Source organism: Peromyscus eremicus, chromosome X (genome assembly GCF_949786415.1).
Source record: "Peromyscus eremicus chromosome X, PerEre_H2_v1, whole genome shotgun sequence".
Lineage (NCBI taxonomy): Eukaryota > Metazoa > Chordata > Mammalia > Rodentia > Cricetidae > Peromyscus > Peromyscus eremicus.
In genome coordinates, this window is record NC_081439.1 from 3,804,258 (window position 1) to 3,828,165 (window position 23,908).

The 23,908-nt window shown below is 34.9% G+C and overlaps 1 protein-coding gene across 10 annotated transcripts in view; it reads right to left on the reverse strand.

Moving 5' to 3' along the window:
• The window catches only part of Kdm6a (lysine demethylase 6A), a 150,921-nt gene that overhangs the window by 64,670 nt on the left and 62,343 nt on the right, over nt 1–23,908 (reverse strand). For all 10 annotated transcript variants that reach the window (XM_059251409.1, XM_059251415.1, XM_059251410.1 and 7 more), the window contains exons 5-6: nt 15,265–15,323; nt 5,177–5,297 (exon numbers count right to left, since the gene is read on the reverse strand). In XM_059251409.1, coding sequence (XP_059107392.1) covers nt 5,177–5,297; nt 15,265–15,323 — 180 coding nt within the window. The remainder of the gene's footprint in view (nt 1–5,176; nt 5,298–15,264; nt 15,324–23,908) is intronic.

Below are 23,908 nucleotides of genomic sequence, written 5' to 3' on the forward strand. Positions count from 1 at the left end.
GTCTACAGATAGCATTCTGGGACAGAAAGGGCTACATAGAGAAACTGTGTCTCAAAACAAAACAAAGAGCCAGTGAGATGGCTCAGTAGATAAACACCAATAATCTGACTTAAATCCCTGGGACTCACATGATGAAAGGAGAGAACCAGCTACCACAAGTTGTCCTCTGACCCAAAGGAATGGGATAGATAAATTACATGGATTAGGTAGACAGACAGACAGGTGATCAACCTGAATGTTCTTTTGGGCAGCAAGATTTATTTTCTTTTAAGTGTGTGTGTGTATACATGTGCAGGTACCCAGTGAGGACAAAAGAGGATGTTGGATACCTGGAAGATGGACTTACAAGCAGTTTTAAGCCACCCAACGTAAGAGATAGGACCTGAATTGAAATCCTCTGGAAGAGTAGTAAATGCTCCTAAGTACTAAGCCAACTCTCCAGCACCAAAATTTAAAAGTTCTTAACTTGATATGCTTTAATAATATTTATATAGGTAAATATTAGAATTTCTCCCCCATCCTCAATACATTAAACAGATGTACTGGCATTAACTGAAGAACATGGATCTTATTTTCATTTATTAGCTTCAAATGCAAGAAATAATTTTAGTAGTATACCAGGGTATAGAAATTAGGGGCAGTATAGAAACTATTTGTCAAAATTAGTGTACTTTTAGAGAAGCAGTCATAGCACACGGCTGCAAGTATGTAAAAAATAAGTAATTATCACTAACAGCATTAAAAGGCAACAAAAAAAATCACACCCTAAATTTATTGAATTTTGTTTAAAAAGCAACTAAATCCAACTGGGGACGAGTATTATCTGATGTAGGAAATAATTTAAAAAAAAAAAAAAAAAGCCAGATAGACTTATCACCCTGAAATAAAGGCTCATTCAAGTGATATTAAACCAGCTTACAAACTAAACACAGGAGATATTTACTGGCCAATTTAATGGAAAAAAATAACATCATGATTGAAAAATGAGGTCATTAACATCATATCTCTGAGGCTGAGCAAACTGAATAAAACAGACACACAAAACAAAAATATACACACAACCAATGAAGTCATGGTAGTACACACATATCACACATATCATAGGACTTAGGAGACAAGCGGCAGAAAGATTAAAACTTCAGGGCTAGGGGCTGGAGAGATGGCTCAGTGATTAAGAGCAACAGCTACTCTTTCAGAGGACCCAGGTTCAATTCCCTGCACCCCTATAGCGGCTCACAAACTTCTCTAATTCTAGTCCCTCGGGTACCAGGCAAACAAGTAGTAAACAGATACACACTCATGCAAAACATCCATACACATAAAGTAAATAAAATTTAATTAAAAAAAAAAAAACAGTTCAGGACTAACTTCTGCTAGGTTCAAGGCTGGCATGGGTTGCATGAGATCCTATCTCAAAACAACAACAAAACAATGAGGGGAGGGGGAACCACCGCACCCAAATCAAAACCAAACTGTACTAAAAAGTATAGTAAACTGAAAACTAAAGGACTGAAGCTGGACATGAAAGCACACACCTGTGAATCCCAGCAGTGGGGCTGAGACAAGAAGATAGCAAGTTCTAGATCAGCTCAGGCTAATAAGGCGATCCTATCTCACACTCCTTTATAGCTGGAAAAAAAAGGCTATAAGATACAGAATGATTATGTATACGTACATAAATGTTTATCCATGTACACCTTTATAACATATGTATGTTATAAACATAATTATATAATATTCCATATTATATAACAAATTTATGTACACCTTCATAACAATTTCATGAGGTAGGCATTAGTATTCTGGCTTAGTAGACATAGAAAGAATCAGAAATTAGTAATTTTACTAAAATTACACAATTAGTTATGTATATGGCAGGATCAAATTTCAAAACCAAATCTGCTTGCTATGAGAGCTCTTTAAATAGTATCAAAATAGAATGAATCTGTTTTAGAGATATATTTTGATAAAAATATTATGAAACACTGAAATAAACCAGGAGGCTTTGGAATCCATTTCATATATGGATAAAAGGAATCTAGTAAGAAAATAAATTATTTCTGTATAAATGTTTTTATCATTCAAAAAGTATTATACAAGCAACATCTCTCTTTAGGAAAACAATCAAGGAAATAAGGTAGAGAAGAACTGATCAGAAGCTGGACCTATAGCTCAGTAGTTAAAGAGTGTTTGTTGTACAATCATGCAGACTAGAGTTTGGATGCCAGCTCCCATGTAATAAGCAGGATGTCTTATGAATGTCTGTAACTTCAGCTGTGAAGAAGACAGAGAAAGGAGAATTGTTGGGGCTTGCTGGCTTCCAGCCTAGCTGAGAAACTGTGAGCTCTAGGGTTTAGGAAGAGACCCTGCCTCAAAGAAATAAGTTCGGAGAATGAAGAGGACATCCTCTTCTAGGTTCCAAGCATGCACACCTGCACATATATGCATATACTTCCACAAACACATCAATTTTTTTTTAAAGATCTGATCTGTAATTGAAGGAATATTCACAGTAACCTCACGACTAAAATATTCTTTTGATTCATCTGATCCCTCCAGTATGTAGGAATAATATATTTAGGGACTTGATCCTTGCTCAAAGGTTCTAAGAATGACATCTTCAATAAACAATTAGGAATGGCCATGTGTTTTACTTCTAGCTAATGAGATGAAAGGTGAAATACTTCTGAAAAGATAAACATGAAGATAGGATCATTCTCCTTAAAGAATGATGATTACTACCTATTGAGCATTATTAATAAATGATAGCACTATACTAGGCACAGAAACCAATTTATATGCCTATAGAAGTATCCCTCCTCTCCTTAAAAAAGTCAAAATAGAATTAAAAGGAATCATCCTTGATGAAACTTCGGGTCAGTTTACTCAACTTATCCTGAAGGCTTGACTTCATACATGAGCTACTTAATTAAATTAAATTTATTTGTATTTGTGCGTGCATACACGTGTGAAGTTCAGAGGATAACATTCAGGAATCTGTTCTTTCTACCATGTGGGTCCTTGGGAACTAACTCATCAGGCTCAATGAAAGATCTTTTACCTGCTAACGCTGTAGCCTAAAAAGCATCTATCCCAACATGCTCTGCTACGAAAAGTCTAATGTGGTAGAAGAGTCATCAGACTCTTATCCAGATGGAGGTAAAATACTAGTAAAAAAAAACCTGGAGGCTGTCTAAGGGGGAAGTGGACATACCCTCCTTCTAATTTCTACCTCTACTCACTGAATATTAAACACTTATAATAATATACTAAAATAGCTGCTCTTGGACCAAAAATGCTGAGATCTAAAAATTTCCATATAAGAGATAATGAAAACATAATTTAGAGACAGAAAGCTTTGCAAAATGAGTATCAATGCAAGGGAAAAACCAAATCAAAACCTTGACATTGTGGAAAAGAAAAATATCAAGAGCTCTTAAAACCACCCATGTTTGTAGAACTTTAATAAATATCTGGATGCTATCTATTATTTTAAACAAATGACAAAAAAAAAGGAAAGAAAAGAAAAGGAGATTGCCCTTACTTAGAGCATTTTTGTTAAGATCAACATGATCAAGATTCATTAGCCTTTTTTACCTTAGCCCTGAAAAACTATACAGGAATATTCATAAGTGAAGCAGGAATGCTTCTAGTTAGCTTTGGAACACTGTACCTCCTGATTTAAGGGAACTTTTAGTATTGTTGCTTTCTTGAAAACAAGAGATTTTTATCCATACAATTACTAAAGTTCTCATTGTACTTACATTCAGGTATAGCTACATTCTATTATTTGGGACACATCTAATTACCACCCCCCAATGCATACCCAGAATAAAGTTTGTTAAACTGCTACCAACCCTTCTGCAACTTAAGAGGGATATTTTGACAATATTGTGAAATGCTCAAGTTCATTTTGTGTAATAAAACATAGTTAAGAGTCTTTGATAGCTAATGAAAACTGGCTATCCCAAAGGAACTTTTAAAGTATATAAGGTGACATATCTAAATTTATTTTCCACTTCAAAACCAATGATACCACAGTATATTTTAAGAAAATACTCCACTAAATTGAGGAAAACTGTAAATTCCAGGTATTCTACTCTCCACACTACTTAAAGGTATGCTGGGACCTATTCCTTTACTGTACTTACCTTCAACTTTTGTGGTCTAATTTTTTATAATCTATTTGTCTATGTTCTTGGTTACATAACTCTCATCAGCATTTTTCTTATAAAAGCATGAATAGTTGGAGAAAAAACAGTATTTGCATAATTGTTCTAGATTTTTAAAGTAGAAAATTAGGAATACTTTAATTTAAAAACAAAAACAAAACACCTCTTGGCAGTTCCTTACTAGTGAGTTCAAATTACAGCCAAATATGAAGTCATTCTTTATCTCTTCTCTACCCTTCCCACAACCTTTAGAATCATGACCAGCATGCAACAAAACTCAGCAACCATTATAGTCATTAAGTTCATAAAATTATAAGCTTATCCCCTAGAACTTGTAATTTTTTCAAATTAAAATTTTTTGTCATGTAGGGGAAGTGTTGTTTTCATGAAAGTCCTAGTAATAATGTCAAAGAAGGCAGAAGAAACTTAATGTAAAATGAAAATTGGGAAAAATATTCAATGTCCACTAGTAAGAAGATACTCAACCAACAACATATTATCTTTCCAACAATAATTATACTTACAAACCAGCAGTCCAAATGCCATGAAAATACTCTTTTTATTATTTAAATACAAGACATGCCTTGCTGGTTGAAGTGGACAAATCTACACAGAGTCATGTAAAGAAAAATGGTCGCTAGCCAGGTCACAGACAAAATATTAAGTAGCTCTCTGTGACCGCTATAGTGAATAATCACTTCTTCAAGGAATTTCAGATGCCCTAACATCCTTTACTGACAGACCTTAACAAAACTTAAAATGAAAGTTTAATTACGGTATGATTAGTTACCGGGAAGCTCTCAGTATCAAAATACATTGTATTCTGAAACCCAATTTTTCTTATAGTTCATAGTTGATGTACAGTTCCTTCATCTATATAAATTTTCTTTGAAAGCTCCAATATAAGTTTCAACATTTCTCAATGCTCTAATATTTAACAACAATCAGAGAAATAGAACATTGTATCTTTAAAAAACAAAAAAACGAAAAACCCAACAACCTACCTTCAAACTAGACTCATAGTCTGTGTTCACTTTGAACATAAGCCCAAGTCGTAAATGAATTTCCTTGGCTCGACAAAAGCTGGGATCAACATAAAGCACCTCCTGAAATGCTTTAATTGCCCTGAAAGAATATAGACATGAGATATCTTAACTTTTTAACACGTGCATGCATTTCTGCTTGGTAGTACAGTAAAACTTGCTTTATGCAAAGCTATTTTTAAATGTCAGATTTATAAAAATAATGTAAATAAGTGTTATTAAAAACTGAAAAGGAGCACCTAAGCCTTTTATATAACTAAATGTATATGGCCTAATTCCATATAGAAGGGGAAAATTAAATTTACTCCAAATTATTCAAACAAACAATATTTAATGGTTTAATAAAATTCTGTGTAAATAACTAGTTTCACTGCTTCTGGAATTTCTTTGGAGAGGTAGAGAAGAGTACATAAGGTTTGATTTTAAAGAAAGAGGGGAAAGTTGAGGGATTAATCCTATTTCTAGTCTATTATATAAAATAAGTCTTCCTTTTAAAACTTTGTAGTTTGCTTTCCATGTTTTGGTGTACAATCCATTTGCATTTTATCATTTATACTACATTAGTGAGGAGTCAAGTTTTCATTTCTATAGTAATATCTAACAACTCCCACAATATTTATATTAAAGACCATTCTTACTTGAAAGCTCCATGGAAATGCTGACATTTATGTGCATCTGTTTCTAAGTTTATATTCTAGTTAACTTTTCTTGGCCCCTCAAATTCTCATTGTATCATTTCTTTAAAAAAAAAAAAAAAAAAAAGGTTTGCTTTCAAGCAGAACAAATTCAGGGAAGAGATTCTTTTTACTGAATGGACTTCTATTTTGTCTTTGTTTAACTTGATCATGTTAATCACCACCTGCTCAAAAGGAGCATTAAACAATGACAAAATGCTTTGAATTTTAAAAGCTATAAATCTACTGGCACAAGGATGTAGTTCAGATGGTAGAGTGCATACTTAGTATGCATGAACCCCTAAGTTTGATCCTCAGCACCTCATAAGCCCAGTGTGGTGATTCACTGCTGTATATCTAGTACTCAGAAGGTAGAGAGGAAGGAAGATAATGAGTTTGGGGTCAGCCTGGGCGACTGAGACCTTGTCTCTAAAATAAAAATGTCACGAATGTTCATATAACTACAAAGCAGGAACTAGTAAAATAAAATAACAAAAAAATCATCTACTGAGTTATGTTGAGTAGTATTTAAATCCTTCTATCGGTTTAAAACTTCTACCAAATCATATATTCTACCAGTATAATATTCTTTGCAAAGCTTTTTAAGAGCTAGCACTCATCCTATAGTCATTAAGGTGGCTATTTTGAATCTTAGAGTTTTCCAAAATAAAAGCTAACCCTTTGTACAAAAATATTATGCCACGAAATAATTCATGTCTTTGGTAACTTTATTCTGATGAATCACACCTTATCTAGTTTAAAAAAAAAAAAAACATGAGTGACTACATGCACATTTATTTACAATGTTAAAGACTTCTACTAGGCAGTTTATTTGGCAGAAGGAACATAGGTTTCACATCAGACCTTTACACCTGTTTATGGTAGTACTTGACTTTCTTCCTGAAGAAATAAGTAATCATCTGTTAGATGATTTTTAGTAAGAGGGTGGGAAATGTATAAATACCAGAGAGGGGGGGGGGTCAAAGGGAAGACAGAAAAAAAGAACTGAGGGGATTTAAATTCTTATTCAAAATGTGTCAATCAATGCAAGCACAATGAGAGAAGACAGTGTATAACTGTGGGCAGAAGCATCAACAAGGTTAGAAAGAGGGACTGAGAGCTCAGTGGAAAAGTGTGAGGTCCTGGGTTCAGATCTAGCAGCAGCCATTTGCTCTTCATAAGAACAAACAGTCAGGAAGAGAACACTTACCAACAAATGATACCAATTCTACCATATACGGTATGCCTGAGAAACAGTATGCAGAAAGGGTTCAGAAGCTTCTAGGGTGGTGGTAATATTTTACTTCTTCACCCAGGTGATGGTTATATTAATGTTTATTTTTTACAATAGCATGTTACAATATGTATTTGCTATTTAGACCATTTAAGATATACTAAAAAAAATCCTTGACCAAGAAATAAGGATGTAGCTGAGCTGGAAGAGTGCTTGCCTAGGTTCCAGTCTTAGTACTAAACAAACCAGAGGTGCTGGGACAGGTTGACAGTCTCAGCCCTGAGGAAGTGAAGGCAGGAAGATTAAAAATTAAAGGTCAACCCTGGCTACCTAACCAGTGAGCTTAAGTCCAGACTGGGATACATGAGACTCTAGTCTCAAAAAATATAAAAATCATGACTAATGCTTTACAATCTCCTTATGAGATAAGTCAGAAAAACAGCTAAGCAAATGTCCACATGTGACAATAAAAACCCCAGGCAGGTCTGATGCATAGACATGAAAGTAAAGTGGAAAGGCAGAAAAGCAGTTAGGAAAGAAAAAAGAAGAGTTTATGAGGGGGGAAAAAAGATAAGACTGCATGACATCATTAACAACCCACCTGCAAAAATATTTCCTGTTCTGTCTCAATTCAAATTCTAGTTATTCCCCTAAACGTATATAGTGTTTTTGGATGTAGATAAACATGGTTTTATTTTAACATAATCTCTGAGTAGGCAATCAGCCTAGATTCGGAAACACTAAAAACACATTAGGCTCAGTCTATGTTCACTATTTAAGATCTAAAAGTGTCAAGGACAAACACACACAGGACACGCACAAATGCATGCACAGCAATATACATTCTAATCATCAAGTTCTCCTTGATGTTATAATGTTATAGAAACAATCTTCAGTATCTCATTACTAGATTATTGATAAAAATTCCTTTTAAAAAATATGTGTGTGTGTGTGTGTGTGTGTGTGTGTGTGTGTGTGTGTGTGTGTTCTGGCTTACATTTATTTCCTCAAATAGGTAGGTCTTGTAATCACTTTGTAACTATAACACTAATAACTAAATAATCATGCCTTTGTGTTACATTTAACATCTGTGGGCAGCTGTCAGTCAGCTCCAGTCTCAGCTGGCTGTTGCTGTTCTTCCTCAGCTATAAGACGGCTTACCTCAAAATTTTCTTTCTGCAAATACTGGTACTCTTTCTTCATACGATATGTTCTCCTGATCCAGAGGTTTTGTTTTATAGCTTCCTTCTAAACCCACTATTATCAAGACTCAACATACAAATTCAGTACCAACTTTTTTTTTTTTTTTTTTTTTTGCTTAGTGTTAAAACTAGTTAGTTCCAATCTATAATCAAATCATTTTGTTTTCAACCTATGGTGTATTGTCCCCAGTTTTTCTAAGTTTGTTCCTTCAGGTCTCCATCATTCTTTTCTTCTTCTCTAAATCATCATCAACAAGAAGAACAAATCAACTTAACAGATGTTTTGAAACCATCCCTAAAAATCACCCATCATTTTCCTTATTGCACTCAGTGAAATGATATATAGGAGAGCAGAAATTCCTTCACCCTTAAGAACATACAGGACTGAGTGCTGTAGAAATAAATCCTAAAAAGCTGTACTAGATGTTAACTGATGCCATCACTTGAATACAACCAATATGGCTATTTGTTGGGAAGGAAGAACTCTACAGTCTCTTTACTGATCAGGACTCCTCACCTAACAGACAATATATTTATTCACATACCTAAATTTGGTTTCCTGCCTAAATTTTTGCTGATTTTTCTCTTGTGTGACACTTGAGCATTCCACATCCCAGGAAAACAGAAGGGGGGGGGGGGGGAATACCGCTAAAGGTTATTCAAATTTTGGTTATTATCTTTGGTTCCTATCTTTCCAAAATACAGAGAGCCAGAATATGGTCTCTGTAGCACAAACTAGAGAACATCACTATTAAATATTTTATTCTGACAGAATTTTACAGCACGGTAAATGGCTACTAAAAAACTGTATGAAATACTTGGTAATGCAATGCTTAGAAAGTTTCACAGTTTTCAAATAGGCAAAGCATATGTTCTACTGGAAAAAAACTTTTTAAAGGAACACATCACTGTGCCCAGTACTGTTGCTAATTTTAATAGTCTAGAAACAAGTTATTATATCACTAGATTATTTCTACTGATTTTTCCAGTTAAAGAACTCTTTCATTTAATCTTAAGTTTAAATAGAAAATTATATAAACCTAAATCCCCAATAGCACTAATTCCACAAAAACACACATTGCTAAATATACTTGAAAATAATGGTCACTTTTTAAACAGATTTCTAGAAAAAAATCAAACTATAAAAAAAGAAGGAAGGAAGGAAGGGAGGGAGGGAAGGAAGGAGGGAGGGAAGCAATCATTTAGATCTATAGCAAATAACAAAATGTCCCTACCACATTTTTGACACATTTATAAAGAGAAGTAAGAAAACTTGAAGTCTCTGGGGCTAATGCTATGTTCAAAGTGTTCCCTCAAAAATAGATGAAGCGTTAAATTAACAAACAAATATTTCATACAAATTAAAAAACAGTCTAGCTCTAAATTAGTAGTAAAAAAAAATATGTACATATATACACATATATATATATATATATAGTATATAAGTACTCCCATACATACACATTTAGAAATTTACAAGCTCTTTTTAAGAGAAAATTAGAAAGACTTGGTGAAATAATCGAAAAGATAGGTGGGTAAAATTTTCAAGAATGGAAAAGGAAAGAGAAAGCAGATCAAACACGAAATGGCATGAACAAAGTACAGTGGTAAAAAAAAAAATGCTTCTGGTCTCTTTAGGAAATGCTGATATAGTGTGATATGACTAACACAAAAAATAAACTTGGACAAGAACTGGGCTACAAGGATCATTTGAGATTGAATTAGAAGAGGCAGGAAATGTGAGGCTTAGTTAGAAAGAGCACATTGCAGGTGCATGTGCTGACATTTGCTAGTGAAATCACCTCCCTCCTCTCTCTAGCCCTCTTTAGAAAACCTTCAATCACCACTACAATAATTAGGGCATATTCTCCCCTTCTATACTGTAAAATTTATATATTTATCCCTAATTCCCCTGAAGTTTAACTAATCAAATTCTCTCTGGTAATCTTTGTGTCACTAGTAAACTGAAGATTGTCAGAACTGCCTTAGTTAAATTTTCTAGGTTTTTTTTCCCAAAAAAAATAGATTATAAAATAAAATCAGCATATGTTAACATCAACTGTTTATTGGTAATAAAATTTTGAACTAAAAGCATAGCTCAAAAATAACCATTAAATGTGAGGTTTTTAATCAGACTACTTGCCAGACAAGCCTCAGGTTCAATGATATCAAAACTGCATTAGTTTTATTTTTTTTCCCTATTCTCTTTTATCCTATCAGAAAGCTTTGAAACCATCCCTAAAAATCACCCATCATTTTCCTTATTGCATTCAGTGAAATGATATATAGGAGAGCAGAAATTCCTTCACCCTTAAGAACATACAGGACTGAGTGCTGTAGAAATAAATCCTAAAAAGCTGTACTAGTAATGTGTTAACATCTGTCCTTTAAAGCTCATCTACACCTTATTCTCTTAATACCTTTTGATATCCTACTATAGCTGTCAATTACATTTGGGAACCTAAATTCCAAAATCCTATGCATGTAGCACAGAACTATGTATCTCTTACATTTGCCACAGTAAGACCAATGGAAAGGATACAACAGAACCAGATAGCTGATAAGGGCTTTTAGAGAGATACATTTAAGGATATGGCTATAACTTGTACTAAAAGGAACAGTTTCTATTCCTTCAATTATACTTTCAAAAGAGTTAATTTTCCTCATCTTTTTCTGTGCGTCTAAATTTCCCTTTTCTGTTTATTGAGAGATACAGGTTTCCCATAACCTTTATTTCAAAGTAACCCAAGTAACTGACCACTTTCATGCACACATGCATGTACAAATAAAAGAACTACTTTTAAGGAGACCAATTCCTAGTTCTCTTCTGCACATATTTTCTCATGTGTTTCCATGTCTTTCTTTTTCATTCTAGGCATCTTAGCTTAAGCACCTAGATTTCTGAGTATTAATAATAATAATAGAGCTGAATAATCAGAATTCAAATAAGGATCTAAGATTTGCTCTAATGTAATAGTACCTGCTATGGGCTCCTCTGCCTAAGAAGAGGCTGTTTTACTAGAAAAGCTAATGAATTTAATTGAATGAAATGACCAAAAAAAATCAACTCCCAAAGAAAAAATGAACAGCATAATCTGTCAAGAAACAGGTTAACTATAAAAACGTAGTTAGTGAAGTTGCTCCTAGTAATATATTAAGCAACCATCACCAACCTAAACACACATGTTGGTTAGACACATTATAAATTACTTTGTCTCATCAAATGCCAACAGGCACCATCACCAAATACACACTTTATTTAAATTCTACCTGTACAAAAAAATACAATACTCTGAGACATTGTTTTGTACAGGCAATTAAAGAAAAAAAACTTTTCTAAAAACAATTCCCAACAAATTTTAAAGAATTTGGTGTTCAACTAAAAGTTCCTAATAGCAGTCAATATTTATCACCAAATATGTAACCGAGTATAAAGTAATTTCAATCTAGGTAAATTACTGTCAATTCAGTCTGTACTCTGAAACTCTTACCAAGCACTATTGAGTGTTCTCTAATTTTGCAGTTGTTCAAGCAATACCAAAACAAGCTAAAGTAGAAATGTCAGATGTAGATGAGGGGTGGGGATGTTGACCAGCAAGTAAGAGAACATAGCACCAGGGAGACTTTATGGACAAAGGGTTAAGGTATATTGTTTCAGGAAACAGCCATAGCACAGTAATTTAAGATAATAAAATGGTGGTGACCAAGAATAGATCAACAGAGGTCACAAACTTATTAAATAACAACTGAACCTCACTACTAATTTTGTTCTTACCTTCAATGTAGCCAAACATAGGTATGTGAAACCTGGCTGGTCTGAGATCAAAATACCTATTCTTAAACTGTAGAGTTCCTTGCTTTTTGGTTTTTTTTTTTTCCTTCTCCCACTTACATTATTTCCAATGGGCCATAAAGATTTACCAGTGTGCCCAAGAGAACCACTACAAATATGAACTAAAACTGCTGCCTATGTTATGTGATAGTCTGCATCTGCGATATCACCAGAGGCTGACGCAGGAAGACGGCTGTGAGTTTAAAAACAGTATGCATTACACAGTGATACTTTGTCAAAAGGAGAAAGGAAAAAAGAGAAAAGAAAGGCTGGATGTGGAAGTGCATGCCTTTAATCTCCACTGAGGCAGAGGCAAGGGGCAGAGGAATGGAAGGGCAGAGGCAAAGAGGGGGCAGAAGCAAAGGCAAAGGCAGAGATCTCTTTGAGTTCCAGGTCAGCCCTGACTGAATAGTCACACCTACTAATCTTAAAACTTGCAGACACAGTATAATGGGGGGGGGGGGGGGGGGGGATCTATATTTGGAGAATCTGTATATAACTTTGCTTCTGCCACCAACTAAACAATTACATATACCAATTACATTAAATATACATCACCTTTCCCCCACCTACAAAATTCAGAAGAAAAGCATAAATCACCTCTAAAACTACTTCTCTAGTTTTAAAGTTTAGAATTTTTTTTTTGTTTTTTTTTTTTGTTTTGTTTTGTTTTTTCGAGACAGGGTTTCTCTGTGTAGCTTTGCGCCTTTCCTGGAACTCGCTTTGGAGACCAGGCTGGCCTCGAACTCACAGAGATCCGCCTGCCTCTGCCTCCCGAGTGCTGGGATTAAAGGCGTGCGCCACCACCGCCCGGCAAGTTTAGAATTTTTTATTCCATGGGTAGGATCTTTAAAAAAATTACAAGATTTAAAAATCTTTGGTTTCAAATATGATGGACACTAAATTCAATGGACATTAAAGTTGTGGTAGTTTGAGTGAGAATGGCTTCCATAGGCTCATATATTTGAATGCTTGGTCCCCAATTGGTAGAACTGTTTGAGAATGGTTAGGAGGTAAGGTCTTAGGAGGGGTTGGGGAGTTGAGAGGTGGGGGTGGGGTGTCACCTGTCTTTGAGGTTCCAAGAGCCATTCCTATAGTTAGCTCTCTCTGACTCCCACTTGTGGATCAGGATGTAAGCTTTCAGAAACTGCTCCAGCACCACGCCTGCCTGCTTGCTGCCACTTTCTCCATGGTGATGGTCATGGACTCTAACCCTCTGAGAAATTGTAAGACGCTAATAAACTCTTCTATAAATGGCCTTGGTCGTGCTGTCTTATCACAGCAATAAAAAAAGCAACTAGAAGAGAAGTTTAATTTAGGATTGCTGTAAAGGAAGAAATAACTTAAGAAAAAATATCTTAAACCAGGTATGGTGATGTATGCCTGTAATCCCAGCACTGGAAAGAAAGAGACGGAGGATCACCTTGAGTTTCATACTGGTACTGTCTACTTAGTAAAAATTCTGGGCTAGCCAGACTATATAGTAAGTCACTGAGTTGGGTTCTCCGCCCCCTTATTGTTTTTAAAGGGGGAGGAGGGGTGCATGGAAGGGACTGGAGCAAAATGGTGTAATTATTAGTTTAATTTCAAAAAAAATAAAAATAAATGTTTAAAAAAGGTGAGGTTTTATAAAGATAATCATAGCTTTGTAAAGTTGATAAAGCAAAGCCATGTTCTTCTAGATGCTTAAAATACTCTGTGTTAGAGCATAAAGGTATATCCCTAACAATGTGATATTTCCCTATATGATGAAAAGCCAACCAATAGGACTAAAAGCTGAGAGAAGAAAATTCATACTAGCAAATGTCATCCATGTCTAAAGTTCCCTTTTTAAGAAAGATGGAGGAAATCATTGTCAATTTATGTTCTATGGTATTCAGTATACACATCAAGTATATGACAGAGTTGTAATCTTTGGCCAAAGAAAGCAATCCCCTTCCTAAGGACTTCAACCATACCCACTTAACTTAAAAAAATCTAGCACGCAGAAGAAACTAGAATGAAAATTAAAAATACCTATACAGGATTTTATAGTTTAGAAAACATGCATTTCTTGTGTTACCTTCAAAATTGTCTAAAAGATTATATGATAATTTAATGATTATATGATAGTTTGATTATTTTAAGAGTATGAATCTCCCTACTCAAATTTTATATTCTTTCTACTAGAGCATACTACTGTCTTGTCTGGTAAACAAAAAAAAAAAAAAAAAACAGTGATAGAAAGAAGGCCCCAGTAGCAGGGTCCCACATTTGACAGTCTATTAAAACTCAGGTGCTACTATCGTAACTCATTTTATATGAGAAAACAGCCTTTAATCTGGTACTCAGTTACTAAAGGTTGGAGCATGCTAACCAGCGTGGGGCAGGATAGTAAGACCAACTTTCTATACAACTCAGAAAAAGTTAAAAAATAAAATGAAGCCAGGTGGCCGGGCGGTGGTGGCGCACGCCTTTAATCCCAGCACTCGGGAGGCAGAGGCAGGCTGATCTCTGTGAGTTCGAGGCCAACCTGGTCTCCAAAGTGAGTTCCAGGAAAGGCGCAAAGCTACATAGAGAAACTGTCTCAAAAATACCAAACAATAAAAATAAAAACATAAATATAAACAAACAAACAAACAAACAAACAAACAAATAAATAAATAAAATGAAAATAAAAATGCTAGTCATCATGAATATTTCTCCCATCGATCTTGGGATCTGAGTTTAATCATACTCATTCTCCAGTTCAAATAAACTAAGGGTCAGTCAACAAGAAGTAATGGAGAAATTTCAAAATCTTCCTTTATCTAACCCTCTTTGACTAGGATCTTATATCATATATAGTCTATAGAAACGCAAACAGTTCTAAATAATTTAAGGTGGGTCAATACTTCTGAAGGAACAATCTAATCATCTCAGAAGATTACTGAAAACAGAAGAAAAGATTTACTGACAGTAACTATTTTATATTTCACACACACACACACATACACACACTCAAATCAAAATAAATAAACAAATAAATAAACAAACAAATAAATAAATAAATAAAAGCCAAAGAAATTAAAACAAGCTATTTATTGGAAACAACTGAAGTTAATTATCTGTATGGTATGTCAACTTACCACTGAAATGCATTGTAATGGAAGTAGACCAAACCAAGACCATATAAAAATGCAGCATTCTATAAAGGAAGGAAAAAGAGACTGTTAAGAAAGCATTTATATGTAATGTATATTATACTGTTGATGTAAAATATGATATTCACAATGTTTTAAGTTCTTGAAATTCTTATCTTGTGTAACAATATATTATTTTTTAAACACCAAAATGACAATTATGGGTAAGCAGATGGCACAGAAGCCAATCAACTTGGAGAAATACTCTGGTTTCCATTTAACCAAATTTGTTCTAGGGGGGAAAAAAAACCTAGCAGAATTCAATCAGCAAACTTAAAATAACATCTATTCTTCAGAAAAAAAGAAAATGCTTCAATGGTACAATCCTATTTTTTCTTATTTGCACTTGTATGTACGTATGCTTTCTATGCCTCCTATCTCACAGTCCCCAAATCTTGGACCTCTTTAATTTTATGTTCACCATCACCAGGGAGGAAAGGCTAAAATTCAACAGAAATTCATAATATAAATCTACAACAAATTTTACCATTAATAAAAGTATTATACACCAAAGCAACACCTAGTGAATTACATTTATGGATTTAACCACTGATTCTTTTGGTAGTTTAAAAACAGGGACTACAATTATTCTTACCTATCTTATCTCCCTCTCACATGCAAATAGCTAATTACTTTTAGGTTTTTGTTGCTGTTGTTTTGGTTTCTTTTAGTTTTGTGGAGATAGGGACTTGTTATGAGCCTGGCTGATCTGGTACTCACTACACAGCCCAGGCTAGCCTTCAATTAGAAGCAATACTCCTCCCTCAGTTCCCCATGTGGATAACATGTAGCACCACACTTGACCATACTCATTTTATAAAACTGGCAAATGTTTGAGCATACATATATATCAAAAATGATGCAAATCTGTTTTAGTAAATCTTTTCTGAAAGTCAAGCTTTCAAACTGTCCTTTTCTCAAAATTTCTATTAAATTGTTATAAATTTCTCTGCTTCCTTAAGCATTAAAAAATTTAAACTATGGGCTGGAGAGATCGCTTAGCTATTAAGAACACGTGTTTTTCCAGAGGACCTGAGTTCAATTAATTCTCAGCACCACATGGCAGCTCACAACCATCTATAACTACAGTTCTAGGATATACAATCTCCTTTTATGGCCTCCATGAGCATCAGGCACACACATGGTACACAGATACACATGCAGGCAAAACATCAACACATAAAATAAAAATAAATCTCAAAAAATTGAAACTATTATTAAATTGCTTTTTAAATTATGTTTTGTTATATTTTCCAAGAAGTATACAATTACCTAAAGTTTTCAGTGCTAGTTAGTAGTTTATTTGGTGAGTTAACCTAGCTGAACACCTGTAAGGAAGTGAAGAGGTCATGAAGGAAAGAAAGGAGGCCAATTAGGATGCATTATGGATCTGATTATGGTTGTTGGTAACTGGGACTCAATCCTGCTGGAGATCTCTGGCAAATAGTGTGGAACATTCCTCAGAGTCATCTTGCCCTAAATGTAAGGGAACCAGGGCACACAGCTCACAATAGTTATAAAACACTAACGAGAAAAAGAGTGGGTGTTTTAAGTTTAAAGCCCCAAATGTAAACAGGTAGATGATTTTTTGCATATGATATTTTCAATAAAAATTTTACTAGGGCTATATTGTACATTTCCTTTGAAGTCTATGTGCCTTCTAAAAACACTGAAAAACATTTAACTACAATGTAAAATCTAATAATTTGGTAATTTACTTTCATTATATCCTCATTACCCCCAATTTTCTAAATGAGAACATTATATGTGACTAAGGGATGCACAAAATTGAAGAGTTAAGAAGGTCTCAACATCCATTTTGAAAATTGATATTTAATTTTCTTTAATTTCGTTAGATCTGGTTTTTAATCAAAACCATTCATTTCTTATTCCATCCTCTCAAAGAATCTGAACAATACTGAAGAGGCTATATAAAACTAACTAAAATAAAATGTTATCTCCCCAATTCTCAAAAAAAAAAAAACATGTAATATATCACACGGGAGGAAAGATATAGATACTCCAAACACAGGAGCAGTTAAGAGTCACAAAATGCATTATCTATTAAGTCAAGACTTGAAAGAGAACTACTTTCTTGGAAGAAGGAAATACTGATTGAATCCCAACAAGTAACAGCACATGGTGCGTGTGCATGTGCATGTGCGTGTGTGTAGTTTACTGAAGTGAATTTCTACTTTCAGAACATATCTTACATTCTCCCAATATCTTTACTTTGTTTATACTTCATCTTTTTCTCTCTCTTTAGGAAACTTCTTGCCATCCCTGCCACACTATAAATCCATTTAAATATATACTATAAAGATCCATTTAAATACCATTTTCTCTGTAAAGCTTTGCTGCTTGACCTATATCAAATTAGAGGTAACATCTCTAACCTCTAAATTTGTTCTTAGCACTATGTATCATGATACCATTGCTTAACTAGAACTTAGTTTTGTGAAGAATGGTAATATTTTCTATTTTATAAGACTAACAACCTCATGAGGCACACAGTTTCACTTATAAAATAAAAAGAACTAAGGCTCAGAGGGAAGCAAATGCTCCAGAAGATGGATAAATACTAAGCAGCAGATACAGGGATTGACTCAGTCAGCCTCAAGAGCTCACCTTTAACTATTTTTCTGTGTTTGTGTTATTTGTGTATTAATTGAACATTAAACAAAAATGACATAGACAGGAATGTGAGCCAGGCATAATGACACATGATGATAATGTCAGCACTTGGAAGGCAGAGGCCAAGAGGATCACGATCAAGGTCAAGGCCAGCCTGTTCTACACAGCATGTTCCATGACAGCCCCAGTAATACACAGTAAGATCTTATCTCAAGAAAAAACAAAGAGTGCTAATTAAATACATGTATTCCCTGTTGTAATATAGCACAGTATGCTCCAATATAGCAGACACCCAAAGATTCACTAAATCTAATCAACCACCATTTAAAATTGTGTTTAGTTCCCATGTGTGACCCAGTATTAGTATAAGACATTACCTCTGACTATTAACTAAGAGCTAAGTTTCATTTTTCAGTAACAGCGAGCAAAACAATTCAAACATTTGGTGATTACCCAAGTCATAGTTGACAGCAACAACAAAATTCAAAATATACCATCCCAAATACAACATCTTAGCATACTGAACATTTAAGCTGAAGGAACTTGACAAACAGTATATGCTAGAAGAATTTTCTGACCCTCCCCAACCTTTCACCTCTGAAGGTCCTAAGACCCTAGAAGATGCCAAGGTGTGAACATTAAGAGTTAATGAAACTTAATCAATAGTAGGAAACCAATAGTGCAATACTTGTGTACTATATATCTAGAATACCTGCAAAGGAAGAAGAAAAGAACATCTCAGCCAAGGACACTTAGCTCACATCTCTATAGTAACCTAAGTAAATTTGCTATACACCTTGAAATACATGTATTCCCATATATTATCTCAAAAAAAGTACTACTGACATCTCTACTGAGAAATAGTAATCTGATGCAAAAGGATGACCTGAATAAAGGTACTGACATCTGAAAAATAAAAGGCTTAAACTTAATTTCCAGACAAAAAGCAATAAATCCCCTGAGGTACAGGTATTGGCAAGGACTTTCTGAAAGGCTCAATAGCACAGAAAATAATCTCCCCCCAGCTGACAAATGGGATTACATAAATTAAAAGGCCTCTGCACAACAAAGGATTCAATCACTAGAGTAAAGAGACAGTTTACAGACTTGGGGAGGGGGGTGCACAGGAAGAGGTGTCTCGGACTACTACACATCAGAGCATTAAAATATATGAAAAACTAAAAATCACAAAAAAGGCAAGTCAATCAGTCAACAATGGGTTAGTGAACTGAAGAAATAATTCTCAAATGATCACTAAATACTTGAAAATGTGTTCAAAACCTTCAGCCATCAGGAAAATGCAAATTAAAACAGCTTTGAGATTCCATTTCACTCCAGGAAGAATGTGTATCATCAAGAAAACAAATGACAACAAATGCTGGTGAGGATGTAGGTAAAGAGGGACCTTTATTCACTGCTGGTGAAAGTGTAACTCCTACAGCCACTAGGAAATCAGCAGGAAGTCTCTCAAAAACCTAAATATAGAACTACCATACAGTAACCTAGCTATACTACTCCTGTATATATATCCAAAGAACTCTGAGTCAACATACCATAGAGCAGTGGTTCTCAACCTTCCTAATGCTACGACCCTTTAATATAGTTCCTCATGCTGTGGTGACTTTCAACCATAAAATTATTTTTGTTGCTACTTCTTAATTGTAATTTTGCTACTGCTATGTAGCAAATGTAAATCGCAATGTAAATATCTGATATACAACCCCTGTAAGAGGGTTGTTCGACCCCCAAAGGGCTTATGACCCAAAGGCTGAGAATCACTGCCACAGAGATACTTGCACATCTATGTTTATTCCTGTACTATTCATAGTAACCAAGAGATGGAACCAGCCTAGACACCCACCAACAGATGAATGGATAAAGAAAATGTGGTACATATACACAATGTTAGCTTATTCAGTTGTAAAGAAAAATGAAGTCATGACATTAGCAAAAAAATGGACAGAACTGGAAATCATTGTGTTAAGCAAAATAAGTCATGCTCAGAAACACAAATGTTACATGTTTGCAGGCAGGCGGTGATGGTGCACGCCTTTAATCTCAGCACTTGGGAAGCAGAGGCAGGAGGATCTCTGTGAGTTCAAGGCCAGCCTAGTCTACAGAGCAAGTTCCAAGACAGCTAGGAATGCAGAGAAACCGGAATGGGGACACACAGACATAGACACAGACAGACAGACAGACACAGACACAGACACAGACACATACACACACACACACACACACACACACACACACACACACACACACATACACATTCTCTCATATGAAGGACCTCAATTTAAAATGATACACACATGTGTATTTTAATAAAAAAAATTAAGTTTGTGATGAGGAAGAAGTAGCAACAGAGTTTCTAGAAAAGCTATAATTTCTTCTTTTCTCTTTGTAAATGTCTCCTTTCCTTTGTGAGTCAAAGTCAAGAGGGCTGAAGGGACTAACTACAGGCCAGAGTTCTATGAAAATGACTTTAAACTGAAATTATCTGGACAATCAGCAGTTCTTCTCCTCTCCCCTCCTCCTCCACCCACAAATATACCCTACTATTCCACTTCTAAGGAATTTCTAAGCTTGAAAAAGGCAAGACATTTTGCACAATTAAGCTGGTTATCAGGGATTTACATGTTCATCAGCATAAAAATTAAAAAACATAATAATAAAAAAAAACTCTAGCCAGACAATAATAACTTTGTTTGCTATAGGGGGAGGGATCAATCAATAGGCTGGAGGACAAAAATATTTTTTAGGGCAGTGGAAATACTTGGTGTGTTACCATAATGGTAGAGTCAAGTAGTTACACATTTTCCCAAGGCAATGGAACGTACAACGCAGAGTGAACCCTGATATATACACACTATGGACTTTTCATGATAATGATTTGTCAAATGTTAAGTTTACTGATAGCAACAAATTTACCACTATTAGGGGATGTTTTTGATAACAAAGGTGTTATAGAACTCTGTCCTCTGAGCATGGTGTAGTCATTGAGGTCCTGGAATCAGGGCAGATATATGATCACCTGCACAACACCTTCACAAGACTGTGCTCATTAATATTCTTTTGTGGAAAGAGCATGAGTTTCATAAGGGTCAAGAAGCCCCACAAAAACGTAAACAGTAGTGGTTGCTGGGGAAAGACTATTCTCTGGTAGTGCAGTTGCCCTACGTTGCCCATGTTCCTGAAGTAATCCATCACACTCAGGCTCCTGTAAGTACTCCCAATTAAACTTCGGTGGACCTGGGTGGCAGTGTTTCTTTAGTCTGTGGCTGCCCTCCCTATCTGAGATGAATAGAAACAGACTTCCTGGGAAACATCACACAAAAGCAGGTTATACATGTACAGAGGTGGGGGTAGGTGTTTGCTAGGAAACTAAATCTGACCTTAAAAAACAAAGTGCAACAAAACTTTCTACATTTTTCTATTAAGGCCCTAAACTATCAGCACCTCTTTGTTGATAATATTTCTGCTTTTCTCCTGAATCTGTCTACTGTCAACTAATGGTAATGGGCAAGGCCCCAACTCTTAGACCCACGCTGAAAAAGGAAAAAGGATTGCTATTTAATAACAAGCACTAACTTGCATAAAAACAAAACTGATCATAAATAGGCATGGTAGTCTTGAATATATAAGAATTTTGAGACAATACAAGCTTTACAGACCACAGTAGAGTACCAGTAATTTTAATATCAGAATACTTTCATTTTACTGTGATTTGCAGATTAAGAGAAAAATATTAAACCTTTATCCTAAGAGCATACTGTAATAGCACTAGTGAAAGAAAAACCTTTTCCCAAAGGGTGAGAAAGTGAGATGAGAAGAGAATGCTGATACAACTAATTAATTCAAGACTCTAAAACTTTTATTAGACAAACTCTAAACTAAAGGCAATTTGAGACAACAAGGTTTTATTATTGGTGTATTGTCTTTTTTTTGTTTTCTTTGGCAGTACTGGGGGTTGAACTTGTGGCCTCATAAATACCATCCAAGCACTGTATCACTGAGCTGTTGCACCATCCCCAATTTTAGGGTGAAATAAGTTTGGCTGTCAGTCAACACCAAGCATTCTACATGCCATAATCATCTTTGAAAACAATTACATTTTATGCTGAGATGCAACTGAAAAACAAATTCATATTAAACTATGAAACAGGCACGAAAAGCTGCTTATGCCAAAAAGCACTGACTCCTTACTTGGGTCCACAGACAAGTGAAAACAGGATGAAAGCCTGACATTGTGTAGCTTTCCTCTGAATCGGCTTCTTACTTGTTGGCTCAGAAGCCTACCTAACTCTGCCTAACTAACCTATTCTCCTTCCAGGCTATCCTATACCTGCAGTTACCTTGGAATTCAGGAAGAACAAAATCATGCAGGACAGACCACCCACAAATGAAAGCAATTACTGATTAAGAAAAAGCTGCATCCTGTAGTAATAATCACCCCCTGCAAACCACCTTGTCATCCCAAGCACTAAGGACTTCTAAGCATCTTGTAGGGCCAGAGCAAGGGTCCATAATGGCTGGATCCACATCTTGACAAAGACTGCTTAATTATGCACATTTCTTAGCTTATTCTTCCTTATTTTAAACTTAGAGTTCGTGTCATTACCCAGATGATTATTTGGGGTTACTGTACCTCTTTATCTATTCCTCTTGCCAATGTGGCTACCATGAATAAATCTCTAACTTTTTACAATAGAGAATAAATCTCAAACTTGTCTTGCCAAACTTACCCTGTTAGGAACTATCAGAGCCAGAAGTTTTCTCTCAAAAGATTTGGTTATACAACTTAAAAAATAAATAAAATAAAATCATGCTGTCACTAATTTCACAAAGTGATACAAAGCAGGAAAAAGAAATCTACTATTAACTTTACTGGAGATCATTTGAGGGGTAAGAAGAACAATAAAGATTTGAAGGCATTCCAGAGGCCCTAGGTATAAACTTCCTAGTGGTTACCTCAACCTGCTGTATATCCTATAAACACATGAAACTACAAGAATCTCACATGGAACTGAGAAAATCAGATAACTCTGTGGTACTTCAGGTTGTTTCTTAAGAGACAACTGTAACAGCACCAGTTCATTGCTTTGGTTTCAATAGCACATCATTTTAGGACTACTGAGTTAACAGAGGTTTCCATTTAAACCTGAATTCCTGGAAGATGTTTTAGTAAAATTATTGACTGAAAATATTTGGGGAACAGAGGTAGAGTGGTAGAAAGAGGCACAACTTTTACATATCTGGTAGAAAACAGAAAGAATAATTTCATATCAACTGTAACTTAAGGATTAATGAGCCTAAAATAGAGTGCAGTAAAAATTATTCACAATGCAGCACAAAGACATGGAAATATGAAACTGAACTTAAGAATAGGGAAGTTTATTATAAATCTAAAAAGCCTGCTGTATAGAGAAAAGGTAAAATTGGAACTAGGTGATATTTAAAGATATGATAGGTTAAAAAACACATACACGCACAAAACAAAACCTTCTAGTTCTGAAGACTGTAATATCCAGATGCAGAAAACTGAATAAATAAAATGAAATCCAATACAAACAGTAAAGTTGCAGAAGACAAAAAACAGATCTTTTAAAAGAAGCCAAGAGATTTAGGAGCTTGAAAAAGGCTTCAAAGAAGTTTTAACTTTCAGTTCAAAGAAATATAAGAGATAGAGAATCAAGTAAGCCATACCAAAATAACACTAACAAACTTTCAAAAACATAATAAAGGTAAAAGAATGAAAATAATCAACAAGTTTATACTAGAAAAATTAGAAATATAATAAAAGAAATTAGAAATATAATAAAAGAACAAGAATCAATGTTTTCACACAAATAAATTTATATCACATAAGTATCACTGAATCTAAGATTTCATCAAATTTAAGATTCATCTAAGCCGGGCGGTAGTGGCACACGCTTTTAATCCCAGCACTCAAGAG